The sequence below is a fragment of the Cottoperca gobio genome, chromosome 1 (assembly GCF_900634415.1).
Source record: "Cottoperca gobio chromosome 1, fCotGob3.1, whole genome shotgun sequence".
In the NCBI taxonomy this organism is placed as follows: Eukaryota; Metazoa; Chordata; class Actinopteri; order Perciformes; family Bovichtidae; genus Cottoperca; species Cottoperca gobio.
The window spans coordinates 14,737,695-14,748,656 of record NC_041355.1 but is presented as its reverse complement, the minus strand read 5'-3'; the positions used below and the strand labels follow the sequence as shown (position 1 = coordinate 14,748,656).

The following is a 10,962-nucleotide window of genomic DNA, read 5'->3' as shown; positions in this document are numbered from 1 at the left end:
GATGAGTCAAGCTAAGAGCAAACAGTGCGGAACACGACCGGAACACGTAGGATTTCGGCCTTCAAAATAACAGTAGGAAATTTGTCACGTTGGGGTAAAGACACTATTTACAGTTTTAACAATCTATGTGTTAAGACTGTAACACTAAACACTCGATGATTATTACCACTTCTGCTGCTTTTGACAAATGTGTGTCCTTTTTCTATCTGTGAACTGCATGCATGCAAAATCTAGTTTCAGGTGCTTTATTATTTTGGTTTATATTGTGCTCACATGATCTATGTTCCATGATAAAGTTGTGTTTAGTCAAATCACCATAAACTAAAATGAAGTATTATTCCAGCACATAAGTACTGCTGGCACTAGACCGGGTACAGAGGGTATGTGTGGGGTCAGTAGGGGTACAACTGCAAATATTTGCTGTGGGGCCCTCAGCCATTACTGTGTCCTTGACTTTTTATTTATCAAGTAATGTTAAATCTTAATGACACTGCCCATATAGTTGGTCTCATTTCAAGATACTGACGCTCCAAACCAAATCATTTCTGTCGGAGATAAATTATCTCACTCCACAGTTTTCCCTTTTGAAATAGGTTTTTAAGACGGAATAAAAGACAAACAAAATCACTTCATGAAGATTTTTGCAGAGTGTATTTAACGTATTTACTTTAATTGAGTAGCTCTATGAAATTCAAATCAATTTCTAAATTGCATCTTCACAGGCGTGATAAACTAACCAAGCATGCAGTGCATTTCTGAAGTTTAAAAACGTATAGTTGCTGTTGCCATTTGAAATATGTCAAATAATATGCAGGTTTAAAATTGCACTTTTACTTTCAAATAAAGTAAATGTTCAGTTTTCTTAGTCTTTGTATGATATACCTACTTTCCACTTTTATTTTATTTTATAAGTATTGAGTATTGTAAATTGTTGATAAGTATTATATAGTGTTTTGGCTCATTATTTGTTACTTTTTTAATTTTATGAAAGACAAAGAAGAAGAAAAAATATATATAGTCATTATTCAATAGGAAGAATATTTTGAAAAGTGTTGACCGGATGTGACATTGCCTTATGCCGGGTAGCTGTACACTGGTCTATTCTGTAAACCGCTACAAATACAAGTCCAATTTGCTGATAAAGAAAATATGTGCTTTTCAAAGGGGAGTTCCGTGAGACCGCCCTCCTTTATAAATACACATTTTAAGATTGTTGTCTTCAAAGTTAGAAGATGGAAAGGCAAGGGAGGCTCTCTGCTTTGTCCGGTTCTTCTTCTTCTAGCCTACTTGTAAAAGCAGCTTGCAGAAGCATCGGACAAAATGTAAGCGGTTAACAGCAGCCCCAGCCCCCCTTTCCTTCCTCTGGTCGGCCCGCTGAAATACGACGCGTTGTCTACTTGCAGGAAACAGGTCGATTCAACCACAGCTCAGGAAACATCAGTTCACTGCTGCACACTCCGTCTACATGCGCCTCACCCATCACCCCTCTTTCTTTTCGTCTCACACACGTAGGCCGACATAGTTCTTGTCAGGGCGCTGGCTATGAAACTAAGAGCTTTCTTCACAACTATTATGAGTCCAAAGGAGGGTGTCCACACACTGTATGTAGGCCCGTAATGTCCTTTTGATACATACCCTAGGCATCCCAAACGTGCATGTAGACAATGCAACAAATTCGTTGTTTTATGTTGTTATTATGGTCAAACTGTGAAATGTTTCTAACTATCCAAATCAGTTATCTGACTTCAGTCAATGCTGCAGATCAGACAAAAGTCAAAAAGACCCCGAAAACCCCAGAGAAAGTGGTGTCTGCTGATTTCTTGCTTGTAGCCTGTAGTTCGTCACATAATGCAAAGCATCTGCAAGCAGATATTAGATATGATGACTTTATGTTTATGATTGCTCCTTTAAAAAGAGAGTAGGTGTAGGGTATCAGTCTTCAAAAATGCACTTAAATGTAAAATGTTTCAGTTTAAATCCATTAAACCATGCAATGTGGAGAAGCATGTAGAGGCACTACAACAGAAACATGTAGCATATACCTACTTATGTATGCTACTGCACTGTAGCTATTTGTCTTTTTTTTTGTCATTCACATCAAGGTGACAAATCAAATTCCGCCTGTTTAGATTGTTTGCAATTAGGCTAATGTTTCTACATATTTCCCACCTGCTGCGCTCACGTCCTGGTCTAAAGTAATATGCCTTTCAGCAGTTTGGAGTTTTCTTTAGTTTGGGATTTTACCTGGTAAACAAAGGCTTAAGTCCTTACTGTCCAAGAATAAGAAAACTACTTAAGTAAGTACTTATAAGCACAGCTGAGAGACAAGTGAGATAAGCCTGTATCTGTGATGACAGCACTCTTAGGAACACAATTAGTCACACTTACTTATTTGAATCATGCTTGTCTTGACAGAAATAGAGAGAAACAATGTAAATACATTAATAAACAGTCACTTATAATCAAGGGAGGGGTTGTATTGCTGACACTTGTGATGTATTCGGGTCTACACTCAGCACAATTCACACTCATATTTCTGTATTTAAGATGCTGACAAACAGAATTTTGCGTTGTCAGTGCGCATTCAGCGTTTCCCCCAGAAATATATTCATGCAGGGTGGCAAACCCTCTGAAACAGCATTTGAATTTAAACTCCCCACTTAATCTCCAGAGTGATGTGTGAGCAGCTCTGTAAAGCAGAGTCACTGACTCTGGGATATATTACCGCCTTTACATGTAGAAATTATTTAATTAAAGAGTAATTAAATGAATAGATGCAACAAAAATAAATATCTTCATAGATTTGACTGGTTGTATGTTTGTAATACTAGTAGTGAACCACAAGACTAAATGACACATTTAACTAAATACATCATCTGAAAGTGTACACATCTTATAAAGGAAGAGATAATAAAGTTGTCAGGTAAATTGAATTAAAATAAATTAAAGGCAGTTGTTCTGGGTGTGTCTTGAACAAAGATATACCGTACTTTATGTAAATAATGTAACTCTTATATTGTAAATAAGAGCTACGTTTACCAGAGCTCTTATAGTCCTTTAGTTGCAAGTTCTTGTTAGTATACGCCAAACTACTACTCTTAAAATAACAAGTAAACAATTTGGAAAATAAGCTGAGTTGTTTTCTTCTAATATCATTAGTATTACAAAGACATCATATGACATCTTACAACTGTCTATTCATTATATAGTCAGTTTTACATGTCTTCAATACATTTAAGACGTGTCCTCAAGACATGATGATATCTGGTTGTGCGATCAAACAAAGTTTTTATTCAGTTTTATTTTACACATAACACACAGAACCACTTTTTCAAAACTGCCAGGACTGTGTCTCATTTCTGAAGGTCTGTGTTCACATAAATCAAATCAAATCAAATTTATTTGTATAGCCCAATATCACAAATTATACATTTGTCTCAGTGTGCTTTACAGACTGTACAGGTTACGACACCCTCTGTCCTTAGACCCTCGCATCGCACAAGGAAAAACTTCCTAAAAGAAACCCCAAAATTAAAGGGGAAAAAATGGAAGAAACCTCAGGGAGAGCAACTGAGGAGGGATCCCTCTCCCAGGACGGACAGACGTGCAATAGATGTCGTGTGTACAGGATAAACAACATAGTACAAATACAACATTTGACAGAAATTATACATAAAACCCTGAAGCTTATGGGCCATGGGACAGTGACAGGCTCTCATGTGAGCAGTATCTCTGAAGCAGCTAGCCATCAGCTAAGGAGGACCTAACTATTTCAATATATTCTGTGTTGATTAGAAAGCAGATTAGAGCCTGATGTCATCTGAGCTGCTGTGTGCCGTCAATAATACCAAACAAATCTGTAAGCTCCGAAAAAGCCAAATGTCCCACTTTTTTTTTAGCAGAGATGCGCTGCATTTTAATAGGGGAAGTGGCATCTGTGTTGGAAATGAGGGTCTGTTTTAGCAGTCAGAAAAGGGTGCTCAAAGCACTGAGAATATTTGTATGCCTTTGCAATCAGAGTTCTTGTTCCATATTGGATTTTCCTCTCAGTGGATCCGAGTCACGTTCAGTTTATTAGGATTCCAAGGTCTATGCTGAGCTTGCATAATGCACACATTAAAGAGACACCTACTGGTGGGCTGTGGTCATTGCACTCTGTGACCATATTGTCAAGTCCATTCACGAAGTTTGTGTTGTCATCCTGTTTTTATTGTCACTTTCCTTATATTCACTATCGTTATTACAAAAAATGACTCTAACATCTTGGGGTTTTGATTCCCTTGGAGTCATACGTATGATTTAAAGCTCTCAACTGAATTTGACAAAAAAACATCCATCAAATAAATATCATGCTCCGTCTCGTCCTCATAATAATCGCATCCGTCATCACTAAGGTTAAATGAATATGGAATGTAAAACTGTCTAGTCTCAAAGTGGCGATATCCCCCTCAATGGTTGAGTGTGTGTTGTTGTTGTTGTTGTTGTTGTTGTTTCAGGTCATTGAGGACATTCCCTCCAAATGACGTTAACTCCTGTACCAAAGCTCCCTATGTTCATGCTATAAGGAGCACAGAATCCTTCTGATATCTGTCAGGGTTTTTGTTTTGCTTTATTTTTCTGTCATTTTATATGCTTGCAAATATGATTATGATTAGTTATGTAAAAGAGAATAGTGTGTCCCTCTCGAGAAATACATAGGTAGCCTAACTCTTGTAATCGTCATCTAAATATAGACTAATTTAGTTTGCCATTGAGTTAAAGTAAAAAAAAAAAAAAGCCATATAAAATACAAATAAATACAATTAAAATGACTGCCTAAATAGAAGGATTGAAGTAGCTCTTAGGCTCGTATGGCAATCGTTATTAAATCCAGTTGTGACACCTTAGAGATTTAAATCCACTTGATCAAACAAATTCAAACGGTGTCTTATAGCAGTCATCATTAAAATACATGTCATCATTAATTAAAGGGCATTCATAACATGCAGGCTATTACAACCACATAACTATGGCAAAATCAGAGACATCATCATTGTTCTCCATTTTAAAGTTGCTAAGTAGAAAAAAAAAGAAGGTGATTTTGATTACATTGAATCGGTAACCAAAAAGTATTATTTCCTACCATTTAGTTCAGAATTATGATATTGTTTATTTATCTATCTATTTACTGTAGCCGTTAGCTTCAAGGAACGAGTCGTGTGGTGTATTGTTGTTTTGTAGAGAGGTATTTTATTATGAAACATTTACATAATGTATAAATAGACAAACAAATCAAGCCTCTCTGCACTCGGTCCAAATATAAAGTAGCCTTTTATAACGCCTGCCTGAGATTTTCTGGGAGGTCCTCACTGGGTCCTTCAGGCGCATCGGACAGCTGTCTGGCTCTCTCCTCTGATTGGTCACTTACTCTTTTCGTTCCTTTGACAAGCAAAATAGTGCTAGGCTGAGTTTGGTCACAAGAAAAGAAAATCCACGTACATTATCTTAACCTGAACACCACAAAGATGTCCGAGGAACGAGCTGAACGATCCGATGGGAAGATTGTCAAAATGGATGTTGACTACAGTTCAACTGTAGACCAGCGTATCCCGGAAGGTGAAAAAATGGCTAAAGTAAGTGTGAAAGAGGCCAGCGCCGGCTGAGTCATGGTGCATCAGTCAGTGCGTTAGCATCCAAGCTAACATCGACTTTTTTTAGCACCTCCGGAAACTTCTAATAACTAATATAATGAGCGGAAGTTACTCACAAATGTGGGATGTATTTATTTAACGTTCACATATTTTAGTTACCATTTTATTATTAGGCTCGCTACCATGCTAACATTGGTCTCGGCGGTCTAACGTTAGTCATTGGCAACATCTTAAGCTAACTGGCTAGCCCGACACAATGCCTTTTTAATTGTATGTAAATCCAAAAATTAAAGATAAGATTTGTCCCAAGTAATAAGTGTTATAATCGCTAAGCTTGTGTATTTTTCTGTTACAGGAGGGCAAGCTGCAGGAGGCAATTGAGAGTTTGTTGTCATTGGAGAAGCAAACAAGAACGGTAAGTGAACAGTAACGTTTTTAGTACAACATGTTTCCTTTCCCCCATATGTTTATTTCATACATTGACAATTCATTTGATGATTTAGCGTTATTTTTCAGTCCATCCCGAAACACAATATTTTACAAAACCTGCCTCATTGTTATGTACAAATAGGAAATGTTTTATAACAATAGTATTGTTAATGAAATAAGTCATTAGTTTGTGTTATTTTGTGTACTTGCCTGTCCTTGTTTTACTTATCTGCCTTCAACCCCTGCTCAGGCATCAGACATGCTGTCCACCTCCAGAATCCTTGTGGCTGTGGTCCAGATGTGTTATGAAGCCAAGGACTGGGATGCCCTGAACGAAAACATCATGTTGCTCACCAAAAGGAGGAGTCAGCTGAAACAGGTCAGAGACTTGTTTTCCCCTGATGGCTCTTTTCTACCAGTTGTGTCCAAAAATATTATTTTTAAGTCCAACAGTCTGAAAATAAATGTTTTCTCTCCCAAAATGAATCTTTCCAGTGGCACTACTGACTAATCAAATTACCCAATTAACAACACTGTTGTATGTCGTCAAGATATTGACACCTTGTACACTGTCATCTATTTTGAAGGCTTGGATTCATGTTTTAAAATAATCTCCCTGAATGGCAAATACACTTTTTTTTTGTAGAAAGTACCCATAAACAGAAATTAGACAAGTAACGAACATGATTTACTTAATACCTTGAAGCTGTTCTTTGTCAAGCTCTAACTTCTCTTTTTTGTTTTGCTATCTGTCTTATCAGGCTGTTGCCAAAATGGTGCAAGAATGTTACAAGTATGTGGATACTGTGACTGATCAGCCCATCAAGCTGAGGCTCATCGACACACTTCGCACCGTGACTGCTGGCAAGGTCTGGAATGTGTTATGTGTGTTAAAACAGAACTGTAAACTACACCTACTAGACAGGAGAGTTGTGTGGATTCAAGCGGCTGTCGAATAAAGTACCTTACGCCACTCTGTGCTACACGGGGGGAGCTTGAAAGTCACAGGTTAACTATGACTGAGGCAACCAGAGATTTGTGTATTATCAGGAATACCAGCCTAGAGAAGTGGTTTGTTTCTTTTTAATCCAAGTCATTCTTCAGAGTGTGGAAACAATTACATTTACTTAGGTGTTATGCAATTTTTTAGGGTCTAATTTACATGGAAAATTATTTTCCTCCTGAGGAGTGAATGCAAATGTGCTCAGGTATATTAAGGATAGATTTTGGAGACAGATTGATGACCATTCCACTCTTGACATAAGCCCGCTCACCCTCACTAATACATTAATCATGTCCTCCTTACAGATCTACGTAGAGATTGAGCGTGCCAGGCTGACGAAGACCTTGGCCAATATCAAGGAGCAGTGCGGAGAAGTCAAAGAGGCCGCTGCTATTCTTCAGGAGCTGCAGGTAAGAGACGGATGGCCTTTATTTTCTTCCTCAGAAAAATCTGTACGGTTGTTGTGGAGACAAAGCATCTATGTTTTAAGAGATTTGAAAGAATTTCATTTTTGGGGTATTTTTGTCACCACATTTCTCTCTGGGGGGGGGGGAAGCTTCATGGCCTGCTGTTTGGAAAGTACTTAGAATATCTTTTCCCCGACTCAGGTGGAGACGTATGGCTCCATGGCGAAAAAGGAGAAGGTGGAGTTTATCTTGGAACAGATGAGGCTTTGCATTGCTGTCAAAGATTACATTCGCACCCAGATCATCAGCAAGAAGATAAACACCAAATTCTTCCAAGAGGAGGGCAACGAGGTAAGACAAAGACCAGGAATTGAGGGTTAACAAAAATAATGGCTCTGACCTGAGCAGGTTGGTGTAACTGAACACTAAAGCTTCTCTTTTGTCTAATGAAAAACTCAGGAGTCCAAGCTGAAGTACTACAACCTGATGATTCAGGTAGACCAGCACGAGGGCTCCTACCTGTCTATCTGCAAACACTACCGGGCCATCTATGACACCCCCTGCATCTTGGAGGACAGCAGCAAGTGGCAACAGGTACACAGGCTTTCTCTCAAGGCCACAGTTTCATATATCCTAAAGTAAAACATGAACATTTTGTTAATGAGAGTGTAATTGTACATACCCAGGATGTTAACATGCTTTTGATCAATGTGATTTTCGATTAACAATCGCAGCATAGGTTGCAATAATAACAATAAAACAATATATCTGTTGCTAAAAAATTAAAAGCAATGGTTGGATTTGAATTTCAGGCCCTGAAGAGTGTGGTGCTGTACGTGATTCTTGCCCCTTATGACAACGAGCAGTCAGACCTCGTGCACAGAATCAGTGAGGACAAGAAACTGGAAGAAATCCCTAAATACAAGTAAGACCTACTTTGTGCTCCTCTGTCTCCGCACCACAAATACAACAAACAGAACGCAGACTTAATGAGTCCAGTTTCTTAATAGAGTATATGCAGTTACAACATTTATTTTTTACATGATGATATTTTAGCCATTATGAATTGGCAACAAACTTAAATCTTTGAAAAGCAAAGTCTACCTAAATAAACGATCGACTGTACAACATACTAGTCAGTCCGTGTCTGCACACGTTGAAATGTGGCCAGGAAATTAATTTCTAGACGCAAACATTGTCTATAGCACATGTAGAGAGACTACTGACTACCTAACCTTTGTGCAAATCTGTGTTTGGCCTATTGTCCAACACCTCTTTAAGATTTTAGTAGAGCTTTTTTTCCAGAGGCTGTTGTGTGTTTCATAGCAATGTTCCCATATACTGACATCACATGCATACAATCTACAGCTAGGTGTGAAAACAGAGGAATGTGTCACTGTATTCCTCCTCCCATTCCTAGGGACCTTCTGAAACAGTTCACCACTATGGAGCTGATGCGCTGGGCCTCCCTGGTGGAGGATTATGGGAAGGAGCTGAGAGATGGCTCAACTGACAGCCCTGCCACAGACGTCTTCTCCTATTCAGAAGAGGCGGAGAAAAGGTGGAAGGACCTGAAGAACCGAGTGGTGGAGCATGTAAGTCCCACAGTCGAGTGTAGGCTCTTCTCGCTTTGAACTGACGCATACGTATTCAGATGGTTCAAATGAGAAGGTGTTGATGCCTGGCACCTGGGAGACTTCTAATCAAATACATTGTCAAAGAGCATCTCAACGGCCTTGTTGTCCCAAACTAGGCTGGCAGCTTGGAACTAGCAAACCAATAATTAATAATAAGAAAGCATTGCATCGTGATACATATTGGTCATGGAAGTTGCAATAGATGTTATAAGAACTGTCCCTTTTTTTTAAGTTTGGCTGGGCAAGAATGTGGAGATGTTGTGAGTTAGTGATGAGCATTAATAGTGACAAATGAGGCTTTGAATGTCACATGAACATCTTAAAAACAGACTGACAGTCAAAGTAGAACTGGGATGTTAAACGTCTCTTAATTAAAGGTATTCAAATAATTTTTTTATGTCCAGTATATCATTTGTAGATGTTGGTATATATGGAAATACCTTACACTAAGGGTTTTTAAGGTTAAAAGATTATTGCTTTAATCTAAGTGGATATAATTGAAAGCGGGGTAAATGGGGTAAAATTACCAAAAACCGTAGACGTGCAATGCAAGCAAACCGGGAAAATGATGGCTGTAATATTAAAGCTAAACTGGTTGACTGTTCAATGTGCAATATCAAAGTACACGCACATTGGATTGACAATGAATGTTTTCACTCCTGAATATATTTGTCAGCGTGCTGACGTGCCCCTCTGTTCTAACCTGATATTATGATCCTATCGTATTCTGCTGAACATGTGTATAATAATGAATATCCCTCCCTTTCCCCCCCCAGAACATCAGAATAATGGCCAAATATTACACCAGAATCACAATGAAGAGGATGGCTGGACTGCTTGACCTCTCTATTGACGTAAGCAACACTTTTACTGATTGGCTATCTTAATTCAGCCAATATGACTTGCATTAAGTAGTTGCTTTTGGAAGGAAAATAATTATCAAGAAACATTGTGACAGTTGGAGTACTTTATTAATCCTGGTTACTTTTCCAGCATCTTGTTAAAGATTATATTATTTTCTTTTTATTGAAAAATATTTATTATCTCATTCTTGTTGTGGGCTTGTATAAACTATACAAAACTTATCAATAATAACTTTGGGTAACATTTTTTACTTGTACTTGTATTCGTGTAAAGGTGGACATGGTGCAAAATATACTTTTAAAGTTGTAGTGCAGTTATGGATCAGATAGTCCAGGGTAAGAATGTTTTCATTATTAATATAGAAATGGTAACATAATGTCTGTCTGCTTTATATGTTTCTTCAGGAATCCGAGGAGTTCCTCTCCACCCTAGTTGTAAACAAGACCATCTATGCCAAGGTCGACCGGCTGGCAGGCATCATCAACTTTCAGAGGCCTAAAGACCCCAACGACCTGCTCAACGACTGGTCGCACAAACTCAACTCTCTCATGTCTCTGGTCAACAAGACCACGCATCTCATTGCCAAGGAGGAGATGATCCACAACCTGCAGTGAAACCACAACATAAGGCATTATTTTATGTTTTGGTTCATATTTGTTTTTGTTCCCTCCTGTGGGAATGTTTTTTGAATATACAGTATATTTTGGCGGACTGTGAATGCAGCGTTATTACAATGTCTGATAATTGGAGATAAATCTGCAGCACGTGCACAGCACCCCAACTTTGTTCATTTTTTTACTATCCAGTAAAACCTTGACAATAAATAAATGAGCTCCTCACTTCTTTGCATCTCTCTGTCAGTGACTGGATCTCTAAATATGCTTCCCTTCATAAACCGTAGTTTAAAATGTATTGCTATATTAAAATATGGCTGTAAACTCTTTTAAATGTAACCGTAGTAATGTAAACAATAAACTCCTCACTTTGCTTAA

General features: G+C 38.2%; 1 protein-coding gene across 1 annotated transcript; it reads left to right on the top strand.

Annotated features, from left to right (window-relative positions):
- The first annotated feature begins 5,321 nt into the window (after positions 1-5,321).
- Positions 5,322-10,962, top strand: psmd12 (proteasome 26S subunit, non-ATPase 12). Its single transcript, XM_029442847.1, has 11 exons — positions 5,322-5,612; positions 5,986-6,045; positions 6,310-6,438; positions 6,821-6,928; positions 7,368-7,472; positions 7,671-7,820; positions 7,929-8,063; positions 8,282-8,394; positions 8,890-9,064; positions 9,883-9,960; positions 10,375-10,962. The coding sequence occupies exons 1-11, from the start codon at positions 5,505-5,507 to the stop codon at positions 10,582-10,584; spliced, it is 1,371 nt and encodes a 456-aa protein (XP_029298707.1). The 5' UTR covers positions 5,322-5,504; the 3' UTR covers positions 10,585-10,962.

Bases quoted from the DNA above. Each gene is read 5' to 3' on its own strand.
- psmd12 (XM_029442847.1), top strand. From the start codon at position 5,505: ATGTCCGAGGAACGAGCTGAACGATCCGATGGGAAGATTGTCAAAATG. The intron at 5,613-5,985 runs GTAAGTGTGAAA...TTTCTGTTACAG, and splicing joins AAGGTGAAAAAATGGCTAAA to GAGGGCAAGCTGCAGGAGGC. The intron at 6,439-6,820 runs GTCAGAGACTTG...CTGTCTTATCAG, and splicing joins GGAGGAGTCAGCTGAAACAG to GCTGTTGCCAAAATGGTGCA.